The sequence below is a fragment of the Grus americana genome, chromosome 2 (assembly GCF_028858705.1).
Source record: "Grus americana isolate bGruAme1 chromosome 2, bGruAme1.mat, whole genome shotgun sequence".
Lineage (NCBI taxonomy): Eukaryota > Metazoa > Chordata > Aves > Gruiformes > Gruidae > Grus > Grus americana.
The window spans coordinates 110,753,725-110,778,513 of NC_072853.1; the positions used below are offsets into that span (position 1 = coordinate 110,753,725).

The window sequence follows — 24,789 nt, forward strand, 5'->3', positions numbered from 1 at the left end:
AGTGCTGAGCAATGTCTTCCTTGAAGAAAATTGAGTTCGCAGCAACACATGTTTGAAAACAAAAAGAAAAATGTGCTGGGTTAAGCCCTGCTTACTAATTCTTCTGTTTCTTTCTTTTTGTTCATCTCCATTTTAGTGGCCAGTATTCCCTCGCTGTTGTTAACTTGAAAATACAGTCATTGGGGCTGCGCTCCCTCAAGGAAATAAGTGACGGAGATGTTGCCATTATGAAGAACAAGAACCTCTGCTACGCTGACACCATGGACTGGCGCAGCCTGTTTGCAACTCACAGCCAGAAAACAAAGATTATACAGAACAGAAATAAAAATGAGTGTGGTAAGTCAATGCTGCCTTCCTGCCCCCTGTGGAAGCTCATGCTAAAATGCAAGAGTTGTTCAAGCAAGGCTTTTTTCTCTGTTTCCCTGGCTGCAAAATTTATCAGTGATACCGCTTTAAGGAAGGTAGTGAGGGAAAAGTGAGATTTTTTCCCAATGAGGATGTGGACTTCATGGTGTCCAGCAGATGGGAAGGAGCTGCTTCACCACTGTGGGCATAGTGAACCCATGTAGATTGATGGACACAGGAGCTAACTCCAAACATTGGACTTTTTTAACAAGATCAAAGTGGTTGTTCAACCATGCTGCTGTTGACTGCAGTGGTCCCCGGGCCAAAATCTAATTATTTCTCTTCACAGAGCGTGAATTTGTTGTATTTTGGAAGTTGATCATGCAATCACAGAATGGTTTGTATTGGAAGGGACCTTCAAAGATTATCTAGCCCAACCCCCCTGCCATGGGTAGAGAGATCTTCCACTAGACCAGGTTGTCCAAAGCCCCATCCAACCTGGCCTTGAACACTTCCAGGGATGGGGCACCCAAAACCTCTCTGGGCAACCGGTGCCTCACCACCCTCATCATAAAAAATTTCTTCCTTACGTCCAATCTAAACCTAACCTCTTTCAGTTGAAAACCATTGCCCTTTGTCCTATCACTACAGGCCTTGGCAAAAAGTCATTATAAACCCCCTTTAAGTATTAAAAGGCCACAATTAGGTCTCCCCAGAGTCTTCTCTTCTCCAGGCTGAACAACCCCAACTCTTTCAGCCTGGTACTGGTTTACCTCTATTACACAGCTGTTAAGGTGTCACAGAGGAACTTGTTTTTATTTCGAAAGGCCGAAGTCACTCTTAATTTCAGGCTTTGAGAATTAAAAGAAGCATGCTTATTCCTCTTCCACACTGCTTTGGAACATGTTGGATAAACTGGCTGGTCGAGATGGAGTCACTTGCAGTGCTGTGTTTGCTGTCTCCCCTGCCTTGATATCCATGGCCTTTATTTTTTGTCTCTTTTTCTCCCAGCTGCTGCCAGGCATGTTTGTGACCCCCTGTGCTCAGACGTGGGCTGCTGGGGCCCCGGACCCTTCCACTGCTTCTCCTGCAGGTTTTTCGATCGCCAGAAGGAGTGTGTGAAACAGTGCAATATCCTGCAAGGGTAAGGTGTCTGGGGAGTGCTTGAGGTTTGTCAATGATTTTGGGGGTTTGGGGTTTTAGAACATGTTGTAGCTAGGAAGAAAGGATTTCACCAGCTTTGCACAGATGTTGTGCGAGCACAGTACCTAAAAAGAGGGAAAAGCTGGGAGCTGAGGTAGCTCTCCTTCCCCATTCAGCATTGTTTAGGAGTTTGCTCCTGCTACGGTGACTGACATGAAAACATCCCCTCAAGCCCACGAGGAGACTATCTGGAGGGCCAAGGCGGCTAAGCCTTACACTCCCTTCCCCTAAGAAACAAAGGAGCTTCAAGCTCCCTGCGAAAATCTGAGCTATGCCTGTCATCTCAAGCACATCGGGCAAGAGCTGGAGCCAGTTGCTGTCACCGGGAGCTCAGTCATCGCCAGAGCCAGGGCTTCACTGCTCTGTAGGCTTCCTTACTGCAAAGGGACTCTTAGATTTGCTCAAATGCAAAGTTGCAAAGTTGCAGTCAAGGGAGAATGAGCTTTCATCCAAAAAGCACTGGGAGCAGCAATTTCAGGCAAAATTACTGCTTCAGCTTCGCTCAGGTCAAGGAAAATGTATCGCTGCCAGTGTGTCAGGGCTGTATCTCTGCTGGGTTTTCCAGTCAGTTCACCAGGTGATGCAAGTGGGAAGCATGGCTAGCACCAAAAATTACACAGATTTTGTAATAAATCTTTCAAACTTTAAGTTTTAAAAATCAGGAGTGTAAAGCAAGTACTTGATTGGGTGCTGATGCCCCTGATGTTTGTATTTGTCTAGCAACTTGCAGTTCAGCAGCTGTCTTTTTTGTAAGTGAATTCCCTCCAGCAGCTATTATGACCTGAAGGGCAGATCTGGGCATTTTTTGTGTCAAATGATGAGTAGATTTAGTTTAATTAATAACACCATTACTTGAAGTGGAACAGCTTTATTGCTATTGAAACCATCTGTTCCCAACTTTCATATTTTAATGATTCATTGTGTGTTGTAGGGAGGGCATGAATTTAATTATCAGTGCATTGCTGTTTAACTTTCCTAATTATGATTTGGAGCCTTGGAATCACTTGAACTGTTTTTGCTGATCTCTTTGCATCACTACCATTTAAAAGCCTTCAGAAATCATTGTGAATATTCTGTGTCATTAGCTTAAAAGGGAAAGTAAACTAATTTGTAGTGTGTAATCTGGAGTGCCACGTGTTTCACCGTCAACCAAATTTCCCTTACTGTTACCTGTCCCTGGTTGCCCTGAGCAAGTGCTACCGGTGTAACAAGGAGGGTTCCCCTGTACCTCCTCCTGTCTCAGTACCATCATCCTAATCTATTTAAACTGGAAAAGTCAGGAAAAGGAGAGATGATCACAATTAATCACATGCACATCAGCCTGTTTTTTAATTATTGTTTGTTTGTTTGTTTGTTTGTTTGCCAGGGAGCCAAGAGAGTTTGAAAGGGACTTCAAGTGCCTCCCGTGCCACCCTGAGTGCCTGGTGCAAAACTCCACTGCATACAACGCAACCTGCACTGGACCTGTAAGAGCAGATACAGCTTAGCAAACCTGCACCTCAGACCCTGAATTAATAAGTATTTCCTGTGTCGAGATAATCCTGAGGTCTCACTTACCCTTCTCTGGGATGGAGTGGAGGTGGAGGGGTTAGAGGGCAAGATCTCTAACAGGAGGGGGAACCTCAGGGTGTTATTTCTTTTTCATGTCACCCATCATATGTGTAATCCACAGTCACAGGCATTGCAGGGCCTTTCTTTTTGTGTCTTTTTACAGAAAAAATGTAAGGCTTACATATGTGACAAGACAGTAATTTGATGAGAATTTGGGGAACATGTAGTTACTGAACAGCCAAGTTGGCGTGAACGAATTAAATTTCCTTATTCAGAGGGAAAGAACTGTTAAAAGTAGTGGATTAAAACAGTAGCTTTTTGCCTTTTTGAAAAGCCATGATAAAATTGTGATCAAAACCAGATATTTACTGGAAAACATTCAGGAATCAGTTTTTACTTAAAACTATGTTCCCTCCTCTAATTAGGTTACAGTAAATACCTATATTAAAGTAATTGCAGGTGTAAGTTATGTTGAAAGGTGATCAAAACAAAATTATTGGATTTTCAAACTTGTTTAAATATTCCAAATTCATACAAAAGCTCCTTCTACAAAAGTCAGTACAGTGTAGTCTTGCTATTCATCCGAAGTCTTCCTCAATTTTGGTCTTCTTTAATTTTGAGAATATTCTTTTGCGTTAGGAAACGTCCAGTTTGGCAGCAGTGCAAAATTATTTCCTTTTAATCAGCTCAAACTCGTATCTTACTTGCAAAACTCTAATTCCCCTTTTCTGGGGGGAGGAGGGAGGAGGCAGGTAGTGGTCTCCTGCTTCCATCACAGATTCTTCTCTGTGCTCCTTAACCCAACTCTTCAAACACCTCTTGCCATCCCCTGCAGCCACTGAGTGTTTGACCCTTGCCCATCATCAGTCTGCAGAGTCACTGCTCAGTAATGTGAAGCATTTCCATCCTCCCTTCTAGCTTAGACCACCATGGCCTAAGGGGTGTTATTAACATTACAATCTCCTTCAGGTGGTGAACACCCCCTTGTTCCATATTTGCCCAGCATCTAGTAATCAGTCTATTAGAGTGGCCCTTAGACATTACAGTAATTAAAATAATCTTCCTGTAGTATGTCTTAACTGTAGTCCCACTGAAACCAGCATCGCACTGTGGATCTGGTCTGGTGTTTCTCCATAGTAGAATTTGACCCAGAATTGCTGGTTTCCCTGCTTTAAAATATTTAGGGCATTCCTGGTGCTGTTAATGGTCTGAATAAAAACAGTTCTGTCAAAAGTGGCCAAAGGGCAATGCCTTTAAACACAAACTAAGTGATCTTCAAAGTAAAAAAACGCATGGACTCCTTGGATTGCCTCCTAATTCCCTGCTTCTCCCTAACAGAGGAAAGACCCTGTGCTGAGAAACAGGAAAATTATGATTTGAGGTCAGTACTTCAGGGAGGTGTCAGCAGGTCCAGCTCCATCATTTTAAATCATGTGATGGTAGATTGCACCAGAGAGCAGCCTGGCCCTCTGCTTTTGAGCTTACCCCTATCAAGGTGTCATTAGATTATTCCCTATTTTAAATAAAAAATGCAAACTTTCCAAACATGCAGAAGGCAGGGGAAAAAAAATCAGCAACACTGAAACTCAAGAAAATATTAGCTTTAAACATCAGGTACTGCCTTTTGTACAGTCCATGATATAAGAGCAAATACTTGCAAGAATATCAGGTAGCAAGGTAATAAAACCAGATGATGCTGAAAACTTCCAGCAGTTGAAGACATGTCGATTTATCTTCTGAATTTCCTCCTGAGCAGGCCAATGTAAGGGCATTATAAGCAAGCTGTTTCTCTTTGCAGGGCCCTGACAATTGCATGAAGTGTGCCCATTTTATAGATGGCCCCCACTGTGTGAAATCCTGCCCAGCGGGGGTTCTGGGCGAGAATGACACCCTTGTCTGGAAATACGCTGATGGGAATGCTGTTTGCCAGCTCTGCCATCCAAACTGTACTCGGGGGTGAGTAAAACCTCAGGCTGAATGGAAATGGGCGGGGGGGGAAATAGGGGAACAGCTCATCTAGAGCTCTTTCCCTTCCTAATGGTCCCATTTTAAACCACCAAGAAGAAGTAGCAGGGAGCGAGAGAGGTCAGGAGTACGCAGGTAATGTAAGCAGAGTGCAGCAGACTTTGTAAATAGGAAAAGTTCAGTGGCACTTCATCTTTATACAGAAGGCAAAAAAAGGAAGAATGTTTTAGAGGGTTTGAAACAGGTTTGTTTGTTGATTTAAATAGGAAACTTCCTGGAATTTTACAGAACTCACCCACCAGTGATGCACGCTTTTTTTTTCCCCACCTGGCTTGGTGCTGGGTCCTCCCGTTTTGGGAGGAACATCAGTGACATCTGGTGGATGCTGGGCTCCCAGAGCCCATTTTTCTCTACACCTTTCATTTTTTAGGAGGGAAATCCCAGTGAGGTACCACAGTGATTTTCTTTCTTTCCTTCTTTCCATATGCTAGCACTTGATCTGAGTTTAAAGCCTTGCTTGCCTCCTGAGCATGGCTTTATTAATGGGTATCACAGTAAACCCAATCTATATGAACCATTTTTGTCCTCATCTGGGGACATGCTTAAACTGCCACTTGTAAAGAGCTGTAACTTGAACTGTATTTAACCTACATGACAATAAGCAACAGCTGTCTCCTCTCCTGGTTTCTGACCTGCAAAGGACACGGGATGCACAGTAAAAGGTTTTAGGGTTTGAGACTTGGATGTTGGACTGTGACGCTTTCAGAGCAAAAAAAACAGCCCACGTTTGGTGTCTTTTCCTTCACAGACCCCTGCCCTGTATGCTGCAGGTCTGTCTGATCAAAAACCTTCTGTAATATGTCTGTAATGAGTGTTGCAAGAGGGAAGTTATAACATATTCAGACCAACCATCATCCCATTGTAATTCAACTGCCAGGTTATTAAAAAGCAGAGTGCTCAGGCCCCCACCTTCACAGAGAAAAGGAGATGGAGGGTTAAACCAGCAAGTGACAGCCCTTCCTAGTGCTCCTAGTGAATTCAGTGCTCTGGTTTTCAGATGGTAGCTGCAACAGCCATGTGGGTTTGCCACAATTTACAGCCCTGTGTTTCGTTACAGTCACAGGCAAGGCTTATTGGGGCTTCCCATCACGCTCCTGAGAACAAATAATCTCAGTTGAAAAGGGATCTTAATAACTTTGCTCTTTATTAATGACCTCAGTAGCTGCAACAATTAGTCCCTACTGATATAAAACTGGCCACAGGGATACAATATCCTTCTTCTAACTGGCCACATGAAAATGTGGCTGATTATTTGAGCAGCGTAATGGATAACCACATCTGAACAAGGCTTTCAACTGTGCGTCCTCACTAGCAACATCAAACACTGGACTCAAATGAATGCAAACTTGGAGAGCAATCTGCCAGACATGGATGTAGCTCCAAGCCACGCGGTGGCTCTTTGTATACAAGCAGGTCCATAGAGCAGAGTTCCTCAGAAAAGTCCGTTGCTGTCTGGCTTTAGCAGTGGATGGGTGTACCACAGGAGTCTGGCAGGTGATGGGGTAGGGTAAGGAGAGATTTTTGAAAATCAGGGGTACCCAACATATGACTCAGTGTATTTGGCCCTGAGTTACTAAGGCAGAACATAAAAAGTAGTATCAATTTCATCTCTTACGTGAAAAAACTGGGCTAAGTTTCCCGCAGCTATATTGCAGACATGCTCAATGGCCCTGTTTGAGTTGCTGCCCGAATGTGGCAGAAGAAATAGGCTGTATCCCTGCAGGGCTCAAGAGAGCTACGAGAAGGTAGTGTTACTATTTTTACTGTACAGATAGGACACCTGAGGCCAATGGCATTGACGGGTAGGGAGCCAGTGTCAGAGGCGTAATCTGGGAACGTGCAGTTTGGCGCAGCATTGCCCCTGTGAAGGCAATCAATCAGTAATGCCATTTACTTCTCTTCATGCCTTTCCTTCACTGTGCCGCGGGAATGGGATCTGTTCAGCAGTGGGTGGAAAACATCTGTCTTGCAAAGTTTTTGCATCCTTAAAAACCACAGTCTCAGCTATTTCTGCATGACAAGAAACAACTTTATTTCTGTCCCTGTCCAATTTCACGGCTAGAGCCCACAAAATCTTATCAGCATGATTAAGTGTGCTGACTTCAGTAGTCATGCACATAAGGGTTTCCAGGATATGGCTCCATTTTCCTTATATGAAGAAGCTGCAAGTAAAGAGGACTTCTCTTCCCAATTGAACTTTGTCACAAAATTTGGTTTTTTACTTCAGGTGTGCTTACTGGTAGTGCATCTTTTCCTTTGCATCACTGTGAAGAATCTCATCTAGTCTCATTTTCTTTGCTGAGTCGGTTTTTCAGCCTTCATTAGAAGACAGAATTGAGAAAGGTTTCTCCTGCTCAGCCCAAAAGACTCCTCCTCTCCCATTTCTCCTGTAACCTCTTGGGAATTTTGTACACGAGCTTCCTTTTGCTCTGTCTCTAGTACAGCTGACAAAATAGGCTCCAATAAAGACAGCGATGTCCCAAAAGCCTTGGAATTACCCCATTTATAACTCCAGCAACCAATGACACACACCAGCTTGATTAATCTGCTCAGCATTGAAGGATTTGGTTTTCCCTTGCCACTCTCCCAGGGTACGGGAATTAAATTCAGCCGCGGCCACTGGGGTGGAAGAGCAAGAAGGAGAGAAGCCACCACTGTAGTTAATAGCACTGGCTGATGTGTCCTGCCTCCGCTGTCCCTACCAACACTATGTGTCTTACCAGTCTTCATGTTAAATGCCAGGGGATTTAGGCTGGGGAGGGTGAGAAAGTGGCCAGGGGGTCTGAGAGGGAAGGTTACAGCAGCACAGCACAAATGCGATGCCTTTGTCACACTCTGAAGGTTAATGAGAAAGAAAGGGCAGAGGAAAGTTCTTGTAAGGCTTTAAAAAGTCCAGTGGTTTTCCATTTCTTTTATGACTGTGAAGTAACTTACAGTGTTATAGTGTGATTTCCCTCTGAAAGGCCATAAATCATAGCCACCTGGCTGTACTATACCAATTAGGAACTATGGGTCGAGGAGAAAGTTGCTAAAATCTTGATGGATATGGGAAATAAATAGCTGTGTCTGCACAGGGATGAGTAATATTTATGTAGACAGATGAAATGCTAAGTTCAGGATGCAGTAGTTTTCAGGGACTGTACACAGCACTAATTTTCTAATAAGTAGAGAAATATTTCAGAGGCTACAACTGCTGCTAAATTCCATCTGATATATCCATAAGATCTTGAGGCAGTTCATAACACGAGGTCACATTTCTCATTTTGGTTTCTGTAAGCAGAAGAAAAACGATTCAGAAATGGAAAAAGTGATTGTTTAGATTCCATAAAACCTGGGTTACTTATGTTGGGTGTCATCATAAAATTCCACATTAAGAAAGATGGTTATATTTAGTCCTGGATGGATATTTGTCAAAGGTTTTGTTTCTCCTTTGACTTGTGAAATGAATCAGAAAATCATGTGGGATTTGAAAAGTACAAGCTGATCTGTCATTTTCTTCCCAAGCACCTTTTTACTTTATCCCACTAAATTTGATATTGATGGATTTGTGTGGGAAATAATTTTAAAAAAGGGACAGGTGAAAATCTACACTTCTCCTGCTTCTACTTTCTGGTGTAGGAAAATAACTGGCCAGTCATTCCTCAGACTGTAGATACTACCCCCTCAGCCGATTTTTTTTGCTGTTAGGGAGCACATGGGAGACGTACCATCATAAAGTAGCATGACAAACCAGAATTTTTAGGAAGAGATAATTTGAGGGATCACAGTCACATTCTGAAATAAAGTGAGGTCTTTTAATTTCACATCCTTATCGGAAGAAGCTGCACATGCTTTGTTGCATTAGCATGTAGAAATTCATATCCAGATGATAGAGTGTGATAGGATGAGGTCTTGGGTCCTAGATCTGTTTTCTGTTGAGCACCTGAAGAGAGAAGCCTCGTGCAAAGCAGGATACATCTCCTGTGGCCATAAGCAAGCTGGTGGTTCTGCTCTGCACGTGCGGCCTCTCTCTGCTTAGTTACACAATTGAGCAAACAAACCAAGTCGTAGGCAGACAGGGAATACTAACAAAGCTGGGCGCCCGGGATCCGGGAACTGGTATGCACAGCACTTCCAGCGTGTCCAGGACACTGGGATGCACATTCTTGCATGGGAGCCCAGTGAACTCACAAGACCTTCCAGATGCTGGGTCTTGGAGCACTGTGTTGGCCCAGAAACAAGTCAAATACATGAGGGAAGATCAGAGTAATGAAAACAAACAAACAAACAAAAACCCAATAAAATGAGTAGTTGCTTCACCTCTTCCTCCCCCAGACCTAGATCAAGTTATGAGATAAGATCTGTAACTCCACCTGCCATTTTGAATTTTTTTCTGGTTCCTCCTCTTGGCAAGAGGGAATTCAGAGCAGTTTTCCTGGCACAGGTTCACTCCTTACCCCCTACTTGACCTCCTCTGGAGTTGTTTTGGGATGATGCATTTTCTTTAAGTCAGCGCAGGGAGCGGATACCACAAACTGGACTTTTCTCCTTGCTGTGCTCTGTTTTTCAGAGGTGATGTAACCCTCTCTGTAATGCTCTCCTTCCTCAGTAGACACCACAAAGACCACAATTCCCATGAAGAGCATACATCTTGTAGCCCAGCAGCACTTAGGGAATGCACAGTGCCTCTCACGCCTGTTAGACCATCAAGTGAATGCAGTCACTGTGTTTTCATCCGTGTTGTTTTTTGCATCGGGCTGCCAAAATTAATTTCAGGCATTTTAAACTCAAATGGAGGGTGAATGACTTGCTAGTAGATAGAGTTTCTGGCTCTCTGGATAACTGTTGTACCTGTTTACGTGACCAGTAACTTAAGATCTTAGATTCTGAAAGAAAAATATCATGGACACATACTAACAGACGATAGCCAAAGGGCGTGCTGTCAAATCCTGTTTTCTGATGGCAGTGTGTATCTGCTACCCAAGTTTTCCATTGCAACAGAAGTCTGGAAATTGTAATCTTTTACTTATCAGGAAACAAGGATTATGCAGGAGGGTCTGCAGCGATGTGCTTCCATGTGGCTTTCTGCCCTTGTGCAGGGGAGAGGCTACTTCTGTCCTCCTCCACAGTCAACTCTGAGCTTCTACACTAACACAGATGTCCCACACAGAGCCAGAGAATCCAGGTCCATTTGAATTTTGTGTATCTATGTCCTCCCCCCATTCTAGCACATGATAAACAGTTGGTGTAAAATATTCTTTATACTAAGTATGCTGCATAACTATGCCTCTAGATAAAAGGTTTCGGAGCAAGGCCATTGACTGATACTTAATAGAGTGTATGACTATTATAAATTCCTATGTTAATACTTGGACTGCTCTGAAACACAAACTTTTCAATCAGTAGCACTCTTAGTTGGAATTATAGGAGTATGAATGCCAGAGCTAATATGCTTGTAACGTTCATTTGTTTTTACAGGTGCAAAGGGCCAGGTCTTGAAGGCTGTCCAAATGGGTGAGTATTTCATCTGCTACAATTAACAACAGAGCTGGAAAGAATGCATGCATGTTTACATTTCTAGTCTGGAAACTGCAAGGCTGGGACTAAAGTTAAGTCTTCAGCTCTGTACAGGGAAGTGACAGATTAGAGCAGGCTCCAACCTATAAAAATGATTTAAAGAACTAGTGGCACAAGACTCCAAAACCTTGTTCTGCTTAGCTTGTTTGTCAAGGCGAGACCTCAAATCTGTTACTGGAGAACAAAAGGAGGAGCTGGAAAAAGAAAGGATTAAGGGCTAGTGGCAGAGAGAGATATGTTTAGGACTGATATGGTTACCTGCATTGCAGGGAGTTCATCTCAGAGACCCAGGGAGTCTTTTCCAGCTCTGTGATCTGTACATCACCAACCACTCTCTGCAGAGTTGGACATTCATTCTTCACACTAGATCTTACATTGCACTGTTTGGCCTCATGACTTGCTCAAGTTCATGTGACAAGAGAACAGGTTTCTCTGACTAAGAGAGAGAGGGATTTAGTTTCTGACCACAAAGTCATGCTATGGCAAGACAAATTCAGCCTAGAAGTGCTGTTAAAAAGTGACTCTATTTAATAGTAAACCCTGGGACAACTTAGAAAGAGCTGTGGTGGAGCTCTAAGTACAGACCAAAAAACAACCTTGGAAAAGAGTTTTTTCTTTTCAACTTAAATTTGAAATAATCCAGGCTCTAATAAACAGGCAGCAATCTGTACATACAACGTGGATGGTTCACGCGTTTCCTGGCCTCAGACATTTTGTACCTGGGGAGAAGGACTAATGATTTGAAGTACATCAAGACCCTTATAGCATGTGTCGTTGTCGTCCCCCCCCATTAATGGTGAGATGTCAGCTTCATTGCTGGTATCACAGCTGCATGTGCCTTCTTGGTATGACCTTCTCTCCACGTGCTTCGTGTATCTGATCACATGCACGCAGCCCGTGGCTGGCACATAGAGGCGCCACAGATTTGATGCTGATGTGCTCCGTGGGTTTGTCAGAGGGAGGAGAAATCCCCTCGCTTAAACCATGAGGATCAGCTCCAGTTGTGAGTTTGAGAGCAGAGTGAAGACTTTAAGCAGGTTACACCCCAGTCATTACTGAGCACTGGAAGAAAAAGCCTCAAGTGAGGAATGGGATATATTTCAACCTCCTCTCCATCTGCCTCCCTGGACAGACTATCAATGTACCTTCCACTGTGCTTTGAAAAGGAGGCATACAAAGTTGTCAATACCTTGTCTGTGGAGAGCCTTTTCCTTTTCCTCCTGCTTTGCAATGTTAAAATCACCAGCGTATACGAGCAGGCCCATCTCTGCAAGGCTCAGTTCCTGACACACACCACAGGAGCAGTTTTAAAAGAGAAACAAAACTGCTTTGATTTATTAAAGGAGGCTTTGCAAATACGGGACAAAAGTAGAAACCCAGCAAAGCAAACAGCACAAAAATTGTAGGTGCAGAAGGCTGTGCAGAAACGATTGGCAGAAGAAGAAGGAGATGGCTGAACAATGGAGCAGAAATCTTCACTGCCAAGCATAGTAAAAGTCAGGATGTCTCATATCAATTCAGTTCTTTTGATCCTTTGCTTTTTCTTAAAGAATAAAACCAATAATATAACCACTGGATGAGGAACTTAAAAATATGGATGACCAAGATACCTGAAAAGTCAAATAGGCTTAAGTGGATGTCCAGAACATGTGTTTGATCAAAACCTAAGGCTTCATGCAATCTCTGTAGGGTTTAGGTTTTTTTTAAAATCTTACACTTAAGCATTTTTTTCTCTTTCTCTTTTCTCTTCTGTCTTGCAGCTCCAAAATTCCGTCTATCGCAGCTGGCGTTGTTGGAGGTCTCCTGTGCCTGGTGGTGATTGGCTTGGGCATTGGCCTTTACTTGCGAAGGCGTCACATCGTCAGAAAGAGGACCCTGCGCCGGCTGCTGCAGGAGAGGGAAGTGAGTGCCACCAGCATGGCCACAACACCGGCTGCTTTATTTGGGGCAACGGGTGCCGACCTCCTCCTAACAGAGAATTAAAGCACCACGTGTGACTCAACAAGCCCTTGGGTTGTTGAAATCTACTGCACTAGTCAGAAAAGAGGCAGTGTGCACCTAACACGTTGTCACTTAATCTCAAGTCTGATCCCTCTGGATATGATTTTCAAAAGCTTTAGAGGATTTAGATGTCTAAATCCCAGTGAAAATAATTGAGATTGCCTACTCAGAAAAAAATACTCCTTCAGGGTGAGGTGCAGTGTGTTTGCTGATCCATACCACCTTGATATGTAGACCCTCAGCCTCAAACCGTTTCTCCCTCCAGACAACCCTTGAGGCTGCTGTGGCAACTTGGGCACTTCTGAAAATTTTACCCCCTTGATCAGGCCTATGTCTGATCCTGCAGAAAAAAAATGAGAAAGGAGAGGAGGGAAAGGAATTGAGAAAGTGTTTGTGTCTTGTCTTTGGTTTGTTTTTAGCACAAGACCCCCACAAAGCCATCAAAGAGAATGGTTCGGCCTGTTGGGCATGAACAAGGTTTCTACACTGCTTTTTATTTTCTGCATGGTTTTGTGTGCATTACAGCATCACCCTCTGGGTACTTCACATATAAAATAGCAAAATTCATTATCCTGGATTAAAGCCACTCTTTTATGATTAGCCACCTTCTCTTTCTAGTCCAATCCTAGTAAATAATTAGCAAATTGTATTTAGCATTCTGCTAAAAGCCCAGTTGCATCTTCTCTCTGTGCTTGCTGGCTTTGCAGAGTCAGCTGCTAAAATCTTTTAAAAAAAGCTGTCCTGCTTTTTAACGCACTACCTAACAATATTTTACGTACCACTGTGTTCTACAGTTGTGATAGCAGAGTTCAGTTTGTGCTCAGCTCATATTGTACACTCTGGACTCCTCAAAATGAGGATACTTCATCACAACAGAAAGGTTACTGGCCTGCTAAAATCAGATTGTATCTAGCTAAATACAGTTTTATTAAAAGGAAAGGAAAAAGAAAAATCACTAAGGCAAAAAGCTGACTCATGCATCAAAAAGGTGTTAAATATCTCTGTCTGGAGGGCATTACCACTGTTTACAATAAGGCTTATATCAAATTTTGAAAACATCAATAGTCGATTCAACATCCCCTTTTTTACTGAGAAAAGAATCACTCTCAGATTTTCAGCTGCTGGTTGTAAACCCTGTGGTGTGGGGTGCCACTGGTATCATGGGAATTTCATCCAGTTAAACAAGAGAAGACCTGAAAGGCTGCAGGTGATTCTTGCCCATTATTTAAAACATTTTTATAATTTATTCACAAGATAAAAAAAAAAATTAAAGTCTTCTTTAGGATCTGTGGTAATTACATTGTTTTTCATGGTATGTGTTTTAAGGCTTTGAAGTTGAAGACTTCATTTGAACAGTGGTATTCCTTCACTGTCCTTCAAAATGGCAGTCACCACTTTGTGATGGATTTTACCTCTGAAATTTGGAGCAGCTCTAGATATTTATTGCTGCAAGCCAGAGTGGAGCTGTCCTCCCATAAACTTAATGTAGAATTAAATGTTCATTATTTTAAAGGAAGGATTTATTTGCTTCCCCAAAGTATGCTGCTGGCTGTCCTCCTAGACTGTATATCCTTCTAACATCGTCTTCTCTCTGCACCAGCTTGTCGAACCACTGACACCCAGCGGGGAGGCACCAAACCAAGCTCATCTGAGAATTTTAAAGGAAACAGAATTTAAAAAGGTCAAAGTTTTAGGCTCTGGAGCTTTTGGCACCGTTTATAAGGTAAGATCACCATGTTTCTCTTCTACTTTTCATCTCGCTCCCTCATGCAGAAGCCACCCAAAGCAAGCATGAACTGGGAGTTGCAATCATTGTGTGGATTTTTTTTTTACTAGCTTTCATAGCAGGTATATATTGAATGGTAGAGAGATGACTCAATCATCATTAGTTGAGTTATGAATTGGGTAACATGGGAATTTTTATATAAGATGTTGCCAAAGCCATACTCCTGAACCTGGGGGACAAAGATCTCGACTTAAAAACTACCATAGCCAAACACACCCTGTTGTGAATATTAGGCAAAAAAAATAATTCACTTTGGTCATCTCAGTGCTAAGCCATTTTTCTGTGTGATCTGGGGTCTTGTTTTTATAATTGTCAATCACTCTTTCATTAGAATTGACTCAGATGTGTGGAAGTATCTACACACCTTCAGTTGTGTAGGTCTACAGGTTATTTTTTCCTCTGGTCTTTGTTTATCCTCTGCATTTCTTCTTCACCAGGTTCTACTTTTCTGTGCTCCTCTTTTTATTCAGGATATGTGTTTCAGGCTTTGACAGTAGTACTGAAATATAAACTGTAGATTCATATATCTCTTTATAAAGCTCTATTCTGAAGCAGGTTTCCAGCTATGGTTAGGAACTTCAGGGGCACAAATCCCATTGACCTCTGAAAATGTGCATCTACATTGCTGGGTACTTCAGCAAAGTGTCCTCGCAGTGCTGTGCTGTTCACCTGCCGCCTAAATGGCCTCCTGACACTATAGGTGTACAGTACTGAACCAGTCAGGCTTAAACCTACCTGCTACTGCATATGTTTAGGACTGGATTATTTGTACAGTATAGATGCCACCTTGTTTTCATGAGAAAATGCCAATTCTTTTCATGCCATGATTTATAAATTGGAAGTGGCAAGGTTTTGCACATGCAGTTGCTGTGATGCACTAATTAATTGCATTTGCATCCACAAAAGTTGCTCTTTATGCATCTCTTGGGCTATGTATACAGGGGCAGTAATGAACATGTTTGTTTTTTTCAAAAAATAGGGTAGAGGTGACTGAAAGAGAAATATCGGTCACTCCATTAAAAGGATTTTGTTACTAACACCCACAAGACATGTTTTTTGCATATTTTTGTTGTCTGCCATGTCTTCCCATTGCTCAGAATATTTAAGTCTACTCAGAAGATGTAAAATGTATATGTAATTGTGACAATTAACCTGTTAGATATGAGACTAGGTAACTCTTTGTACTTCTTTTTGGTAGGGACTTTGGATCCCAGAAGGGGAGAAGGTTAAAATTCCTGTCGCTATTAAAGAGTTGAGAGAGGCTACATCACCAAAAGCCAACAAGGAAATACTTGATGTAAGTTTTCATGTTTGTGTTGTCAGTGGTCTGTGGATTTTCCTCTGTAACAACTGAAGGGATTTCAGGATTTTGGGTGGGAAGAAATATTTTGCACCCCAAACTGCATTCTCCATACAGAAGTACTGGGCTTTGCAGCCCAGTCTGTGAAGTGCTTTTGTGTCTTCTGTGAACCCCTTGCTCGCTGTCCAAATACTGATGTTATACTCGTGGGATAGCACCTAAAGAGACATACATTTACAGCTAACTCTGTTTTCTTTCTTCTGATGTTTCAGGCCTTAAACTTTGGCATTCATTGCCATTGTGGCAGTAGAACTAAAACCAATAATAACAGATCTAATGATTTTTGAATCCTGACATTTCGGATTGTCATAAGCTAGTTGCTTGGTTACATAGGATTAAGTTAACTATAAATCCAAAAGGAAAAAAAAATCCCAACTGTCTGATTTCTCTGCCATGAACAGCCAGAAATTGTCTCTCTTCCTGAAAGAGGCATGGGAATTTTATTCTTTTGCTTGGATATAGCTCATCATGTCAGAGAACAGGGAGAAAGACTATGGAACACTGTTTCAGGAGTTTATAAATGTGTGAGTTTACAGTGAGTGAGCCAGAGTCCTAAATACAAAGTTCCCTGAACTTGGAATAGCTAAAAATCTGAATTCTGCCACTAGATCTGAAGCCATACAACATAAAGCACCAAGGATACATATTTATGTACAAGGAAAGGAAAATGCTGAGCACAGAGAGGAGCACTCAGATCTTCAGTATATGTTCAGTTTGGCTTTCCTGCGCTGTGGTTCAGCCCTCAGCAACAAGAAATGCGTTGTGTGTATGTGTGTCTGTGTCCTGTTCAGCCCTTCGAGCCCTGAGCTGGAGCCTGCTGGGTCACTTTGGAGGACTGGTCAGCCCAGGGACTCCCCAAGCAATACAGTATATGTGGTACAGATGAAGTCTTTAAGCTTCCCCTTGCTATACCCGCATGAGCGTGCCTCTAGAAAGCATAGGTTGGAAGCCTGGATTTGGCAGGGGCTCATCTATCGAGTGCTTGTTTGCAGGGACAGGACGTACGTCCCTGGTATGTCCCAAATGGACCTGTGGAGTGCAGGTCCACAGCTTGGGACAGCCTGTTTACATGGAAGTGATGGTCCTTCAGCCATCAGGGGAAAACTGTGAATTTTTTTTATCTTGGTAGGAACTGAACCACTTTAGTAGGAAATTTATTTAAAAAAAAAAATAAATCCAGCTTTGGACAGCAAATGACACCTCAGGTAGGAAGGTTCATCTCAAATGATTCAAGCTGGCAAAGATCTTAACAAAAGGCCAAGTCTCATATTGATAAGTGTCAGGATGAATTGCTATGAACAAACCTACCTGTGCTACTGATGATAATAAAGCATGCTGGAATTTTCCAATCACCCTGAATAAATAGTGTTATTCCAATACATTACTTCAACAGATCATGTGCTATGTACCATATGATTTGATACGTGTATTGCAGCAATTCAAAAGAATAAGTGGTCTGTGTCAGAATCCATACACGAAGCAATATCCATCCTGATTTTAGTTTAGTTAGACTCCAGGCCAGTCTCAGCCCTTCCCCAGGTCCCCAACCCCTGTGGCCCTGGTCCCTGCCCCTTGCCCACCTGCGGGCAGGCTGCAGTCCCTCTCTTCGCCGGTGCTCCCCTCGTTGAGGAGCTGGCAAAGACGCTGCTCAGCTGCCGGCCCTGAGCTCTGCCCCTTATTTCCCTCTTCACAGCGATAAGAATAACAGCACGGTCTTCGCAAAGGACGATTTGGACTTAACTGCATTAAATTCCTGTACAGTGAAGGAGGGGTTAATGAATAAGCCTACAGTACTGCATCCTGCCTTCAGCACATCAAGATAGACATACGACAGGACAGTAGATGCAAGGACTGCACGGTCCTTGGTGATATTGAAGTACTTTCTCTTTTCAAAGAAGTTTCTGTAGCATAGCCCCATGTTATCTTTTCCTTTGAATTAGGATGCTTAACAAAAAGCTCTTGCTTTATACAGTCCTGTTAATTTTTTGGATGATTTGGTTGGTGGAATTCATTCTATATTTTAGAAGAAAATTTAAAAAATACAAAACCAGTGGAAATAGTCAGAGGGATGACACAACCAACTTTTCAAGGTCACTGAAACCTCAGAGATAATAATGTCCAATTAAAGATGATTTGTCTTACAGAAATACACTAGGTATAGAACAAGCACAGCAGCTTTAGCTCATATAATCCAGGCAAGCTCTTACTGACTTTATTAGGGTAGGGCTAATTCAGAAGATTGTTGTTGAATACCAAGCATACTTGGAGCAGGTCAGAGCGTACCGCAGAGATTTCCAAGATAAACAGTTGAAACAAAGGCCCACTTTAATGTCTTGGGCTACTTAGAGGGACCCACGACCGCACAATAGTTCCCTTCTGCTCCCTGCGAGGAGGCAGTGGCCTATTTTACTTTGCAGTATCAAATGTAATAGGTGGTGTCAACTCTTGGATGCTCTCTGAAAGCTGTGTGGCCCATACACCCACCCCGTTCTTTCGGCGTCCTGGTTCTCAGCCCCCAGGTCAGCCCCATGCGGTCTGCGCGGCAGATGGGCAGTGAGAACCGCTCCGACTCTGCAGATTTCCCCCTTCCCTCCCGCCCCAGCTGAAATGAATACAATATGGATCTGAATCCCAACGGGAGGCAAGGCAAGAAACAGACGCCCTTCATCAGTACGACAGCTTGGTTTGGTAGCAGTAGCCTAGGGAGATGAGCGTGTTTTGGTCTCAGCTTACTTCTGAGCATTGTATAACAGATTTTCAAGATTCTCTAAAAAATGCAGCCACAAATATCTATGTAATTGAATAGTAGATTGTATTCTTGCTTTATCTTTCCTTGATCTAGCCCACAGAATCAGTGCTGTCCGTGAGGGTTGTTTTTCCATGACCTGCTCACATCCTGCAGTAGGTTGAGGAGCACTTATCCAGTTCTGCTGGAGATCATCTTTAACCTGGCTGCCTGGAGGCTATTTTCATCCCAAGGGTTCCAAAACAAGGATACCAAATGCAGAATTAACACCTCAGAAGAAGTTGCATTACATCATGTTTTACTTAGGCTGGCACGTCAAATGACAATACCAAGGCCAGAAAGTATTGCTTAAGAGTTGGAGTTGCTCATTTCTTGAACGTCATTGCTTTAATAACTTTGTTTAATAATAGTTCTCACCAGCTACACAGCTATGTGACATCTGTGGAAAGCTTGTTAGATGATGAGTAAAGTGCTATGGTATTTCTTTTCTTAAGCTCTTAGAAAAGAAAGATTTGCTCCTTTCCTTGTCACAATAGTGTCTTCACTATGATTTTAGGCTTTGGGGGGCTGCTAGCCTAATGCTGATTGCCAAGGGATGATTAAGTGGTGTCACTCCAGACGCTGAGTTAAGATGCTGACCTAAAAGCTCACTGCATGGAAAAATTCCCATTTATTTCCTGTTGTGTTGGTTTTCAATCAAACGGTTTTAAAAACGTCTAAAAGTGACAGACTGTAAATCAGGCACAAAATTAGTTAAAAAAACCAAACCACTTGCTCTAATTTTTTTCCCCAGTTGGAATCCATTCTTTGAGCTGGCACTTGACAGTGGATGTCAATATATAGATCTCAAATTTCAATCCATAAGTAATTTTTGCACACAAAAACCATGAAGTTGGAGTTTTTTACCCCGTGGCCATGTTAAAGGATGTATTATTCAGTGTGTCTGGAGCGTATTGCACCGGCCTCTGAAGGGGCCTCTCCCTTCCTACAGAAGAGCAAAGGAAGAGGAGGTACCTTGGGTACCTTAGCTAGGTACCTAAACCTACATAGGGTGAATCCAGGCTTGAAAGAAGCATTTTTCACATATTTATGAAACTCAAACCCAAAATTCCAGTTGACCAAAGGGTTTATTATGCTTGGGCTCCCACATTATAAGTATCTTTCTGGTATCATTTGCATTGCTATATGGGTCTAAAACAGCTTTTCCAGTTGGGGACAATGTTTTCACCAGTGTTGCTTAAAGTAAGACACATAATCAAGCTTCTAAAGAGGTGAACTGATTATTAACCTGTTTGGTTTGACATGGACTGAAGAATAACATGGTGAAGAAGAACATGGTCTCTTAAAAAGTCAAACTATCAGTCACATCCTAGATGACAACTTTTGACTTTCTGGGTTAGTACAAACCTTGGCAGAGGGGCATAAGTCTCAAAAATACTTATTTCTAGTCAGTTTTGTGAAAAGATCTGTGGAAGAAAAAAATCCCTATGACACATGTTCACAAGATGTTTTCCCCTTGCAATTAAGTGCTCAAAATGATGAAATCACATCAGCTTCCAGTTGATGATCAATTTATTAATTCCTCCTAGGTCTGTAAGTTTTTCCCCAGCATTTTATCTTCAAAGTTTGCTTGGTGTACCAGTAGTGGAAGACTGGCTCTTCTGTGGCATCTTGGTGATGCTTCAGTGTTCAAAATCTGGACCTTCCACTGAGTTGAAAATACTTGGTCCACAGAGTGGGAAATAAAAGTATCTTGTATGTGACATGAGACACAGAGTTTGCATATAGTATTTTAGCAACCTCCTGAACAACCAACTTATTTTAAACTGCCTCCAAGTATTTGTGTCATGCCAAAGGGAGTGTTTCACGTTGCTTTTCTTCCTTTCTTCTCAGGAAGCTTATGTGATGGCTAGTGTTGACAATCCTCATGTGTGCCGCTTGTTGGGAATCTGCCTCACTTCTACAGTTCAGCTTATCACACAGCTGATGCCTTATGGCTGCCTCCTTGATTACATTCGAGAGCACAAGGACAACATCGGCTCCCAGTACCTTCTCAACTGGTGTGTGCAGATTGCAAAGGTAAGCGGACCGGCACCCTGCCAGATCAGCTAAAACTCAGACTCTAACACAGAGATCTGACGGCAGGTAATGTATTTATTTACTTACTTGTCTGTAAGTCTTTGTATTTCACCACATGGTTCCTAGATACGTTATATATGACAGCCAGCAGTTACTTTGTCTTAAACAATTTACCATTTTCAAGCTGCGGTGCAAACTTCAACTGTTCTTCAAAATGCTCCTAGACAGTGTAATATTATCACCAACACATTTATGTCCTAACCAAATACCCTGTGATGAAACAATAAAGTGATGCAACGAAGCTGTGGCAGGGAAGGCATAGAATTTGGCAATTGCCATACCAAAGTGCTGCTTCCGTCAGTGGATTTTTTTGGGCTGTGCCATGGGGCAAACGGTGATGTCGTCCTTGTGTGCCTCGGAGAATGACCCTGATTTTTCAGGCTGAAATCTCTGAGGCCTGGCGATCAAAACTGCTGATTAATAAATACCAGCTCTATTCTAGCGCAGGCTGGCTGTGACCGAAAGACATTCAGGCACCTCAGGGCTGTTCTGTAATTTATACGTGCTGAGTTGGTGCCTGTAATCTAATTGCAATGGCTGTAGTGCCAAACAAAAGACTCATTATCACACCTGGCACTGTTTGCCAAAGAGAAGAGCAGCAAAGGAGACTGAAGTACAGCCTCTAGTCCTTAGCAGCAATATGCTGTGTTTGGAAGTTGGTTAGCCATTTGCAAGCATGGAAGAATGGAGCAAAATCAGCAAAAAAATAGCTGCAGTTTGTTGGAGATTTGTCATATGAGATGGTAGTATCCGCAAAGCCAGGCTGCTTTAATGCTGCTTATTTCGTGAATGACGGTCTGCAAGCTAACCACACACTTATAGCCTTATCGGTCCCTTGAGACCTTGTATACATCCCAGGCTTGCCCGGCTGTGGTTTGCTTTCAGGAAACATGCTGAGGACCTCAGAAATGTATCCACCAAAAGTATACAGAGCACATTTTTCATCTCTCTGTGTATACTTTTTTACAGCGCACTCCATAGCAAGTGAATTTTAATCTATGGGTCCACTCGGGATGGGAACTGCCTTTTTCTGACTCTTTTGCTCTCTTGTTTAAAATCAATTACTGCTCTGTCCTGCTTTCAGTCCCTTTGGAGGATGAGCTGGAGGCCACATTTCCCTCCTCCGCCTCCTCCTCCTCGTTAAATTTTAAGGTGGCAAAATCAGTTCCCAAATCGATCCTTGGGGCATCACTTGCCTGAACAGTTGCCATTCACAATTGTTAGTTTCTGTTTGATTTTTTTTTGTGTCGGTTCAACATTTGACCATAGAAACCTCTACCCTCTCTAGTGATGCCTGACCTTCAATGTACTCCTTTGTGCTGCTCCGCACTGAAGTTCTCCTCAAAGTGCTCGTAAATCACACGTATGGCTTTTTCCTACCAATGTGTCTGGTGTTAATACTCTGATAAAGTCATGCCAGATTTTTGGATATTCTCTGACTCTTTAAAAAAAATGTACTTTTCAAGGGGGGAAAAAATTGAAACAAATATATTTATGTCTGGTAACTAACCAGCAGGAGGCAAGTTCCCTGGGAAGCATATTTTTGTTTCTGTTCTCACAGCTTTGAATTAAGATTTCTTTGCATCTATAAACATTATCTTTCTCTGAAGTATGGAGTCCTGTCTTTCAGACAAGATGTTATGACAGAGCATAGGCACTCCACACGCAGAACCACTGTGAACACTCTTTGAACACATTGGTCACACACTTAATGATGAAAAATGGCTTTAAATCCCAGGCCCACACACAATTATAGATCTGCTGAACTTTCTGGATGAGCAGTTCAACATCTTTGGTGTACAATTATGCACATGCACAAGTCTTTTAGCTATCAGCGTCTTAAACAGCTTAGTGTGAAACTGATATTCTGCCTTTCAGCAGCTTTTGAGTCTTAGTAAAAGTCCCTGCAGCAAGACATGTTTAGCAGGAAATTTTTTGTTCTACTGGGGCTAGATTATGTGATTATTATTTTTTTTTAAGATAGGCTGCTTTCTGTTGGCAGCTCAAGATTTTGTGTTTCAAGAGCTCTGCTCGCTAAGGATCTATTTGCGTAATTAAATGTACGCTTGCAGTGGCATTGTGCCAGTTTGTTTGGGTGGTTTGTTTTGGCAACATTAGCAGCGCATGGGTGAAGTTCTGCTGAGGGACTTGGGTGGAGGATTCGATGGTGGTCCAGGTTAGCAGTGGGCTTAGGAAGGGGGTGGAGGCTGGAAGGGAATTATTCCCTCCAGTGCTCTGTCATCACATCAACGTGATCATTTTGGTGTTAACTTTGTAGGTTGGAAGTACTTTTTTAATTAATTCTTTCTTCATAAAAATACAAGCGCATAAGCTGCCGCCAGCAGAAACCCATCAACTGGGAATAATTGTGGTTTTTAGAAAGGATCTTGCAGGAAACTTAGAAATCATTACCTTTTTGATTCTGTACACCAAGAGATTGGAGTTGAGAGAAACAGGAATAATCTCTGTGGTCAGAAATGCAGCTGTTAGAGTCATACCTTAAAAGTCAAACCGGCACAATTAGTTGTATTCTTCCAGGAGAGGAGGTTCTACCAAAAAAGCACGTATGCTATGGTGAACCCAGTCTAATCATGGGAGGCAATGAAACTGGAAGAACTTGCCTTTTCAAAGAGGACTTGAAAATAGATGCAACTCTGAGCTCAGCCATAAAATTAATTATTTTATTTCCTTTTCTCACTTTTGTGGTGGGTTGCATCATTGTTAGCAGGGAGAAGGCAGAGTACACTGTAATGAGATGCAGAATCGGCAACTTTGAATGATTAATTTATTTCTGCTTTGACTCTTCTCCCGGGCCATTAGTGTCTACCTACTCTCTGTAGGGTTGGCCTGTGTGTGTATGGAAGGTGACAGCTAAATTCTGCGCTGTGCTCTCCTGAAGTCACCGGGGTTGTACAAATGCAGCTGAAAGAAGGGTTTGCCCCCTTATTTGCAAGCCCTATCCCAATTTTCTATTTCTTGATCTAAATCTGAAAGGAACCACATCCCCTGCTATACCTGCTACTGTCCCTTTTTCTCCATGACTCCTGACATAGGGACCCACAAAAAGGTTCCTGGAGGGTAATAGTTACTTCTCCTTGTAACTGTGCAAGCACACGTCCTCACCCTGCAATATGCATCACATAAATCAAAACAGCAAATTTTTTTCTGAATGGGGGGATAGGTTACCACGTGTTCATGGTGGTGTGCGTACAGTTACCACAGAGCAGCTGACGTTTGGTAACTCGTTTGCACGTCCAAGCCCAAAGCTTGTGATGCCTACCCATGGTCTGTTGTATTGCAGGGAATGAACTATTTGGAGGAGCGTCGCCTGGTGCACCGTGACCTTGCTGCCAGGAATGTCCTCGTTAAGACTCCTCAACACGTGAAAATCACGGACTTTGGGCTGGCAAAGCTGCTAGGCGCCGACGAGAAGGAGTATCACGCTGAGGGAGGCAAGGTAGAGTGCATCAGAGAAATGAACCGCTGCATGTTCATCGGTGTTCGTGCTTGCACATGAGCCTTAAACACGGGGAAAAAAAAGAGAGTGGGTTTTTCAAAGCACTCAGCTGCCGTCTCAGTGTGCTGCCTTTGAAGCCTGTGGGAGTCCTCTGAAATCAGCCGAAGCAGCGTCAGGCCAGTGGGACTGCAGTGAGAGCGGAGGTCGCAGAGCAGTGAATGCTTTTGAAATTCCCACCCAGAATGTCTGGGAAAAAGCAAGATTATTAAAAAAACATTTTTTAAAAAAAAAAGCATGGCTGAATTCATCAGTGTAGCCAACACCAATAACACTCTGCAGTTTATGAAGAGAAAGGGAATGCTCTATATTTATAGCAGAAGAAAGACCTGTCAGACTTGGTTCAACACGCCTTCGTGTTGTACTACGTGCTGATGGAGGGAATGTGTCCTGCTGAGAAATTAAAGAGAAGCTGCTTGCAAATATTGCAGAGACCATAAATGGAAACCATATGAGCACAGATCAGTCTTTGTCATACAGACTGAGATTGGATTTGTATCCTGTGTATGAGAGGAGAAGGTTAAAAATAATTTGATTGTAAAAATATTCTAAAACTAATTTGT

At 42.6% G+C, this 24,789-nt stretch overlaps 1 protein-coding gene across 3 annotated transcripts in view; it reads left to right on the top strand.

Moving 5' to 3' along the window:
- The window catches only part of EGFR (epidermal growth factor receptor), a 168,895-nt gene that overhangs the window by 130,114 nt on the left and 13,992 nt on the right, over positions 1 to 24,789 (top strand). For all 3 annotated transcript variants that reach the window (XM_054815212.1, XM_054815210.1, XM_054815213.1), the window contains exons 12-21: positions 137 to 336; positions 1,357 to 1,489; positions 2,915 to 3,014; positions 4,898 to 5,055; positions 10,582 to 10,617; positions 12,441 to 12,582; positions 14,282 to 14,404; positions 15,666 to 15,764; positions 20,467 to 20,652; positions 24,014 to 24,169. In XM_054815212.1, the coding sequence (XP_054671187.1) occupies positions 137 to 336; positions 1,357 to 1,489; positions 2,915 to 3,014; positions 4,898 to 5,055; positions 10,582 to 10,617; positions 12,441 to 12,582; positions 14,282 to 14,404; positions 15,666 to 15,764; positions 20,467 to 20,652; positions 24,014 to 24,169 (1,333 nt within the window). The remainder of the gene's footprint in view (positions 1 to 136; positions 337 to 1,356; positions 1,490 to 2,914; positions 3,015 to 4,897; positions 5,056 to 10,581; positions 10,618 to 12,440; positions 12,583 to 14,281; positions 14,405 to 15,665; positions 15,765 to 20,466; positions 20,653 to 24,013; positions 24,170 to 24,789) is intronic.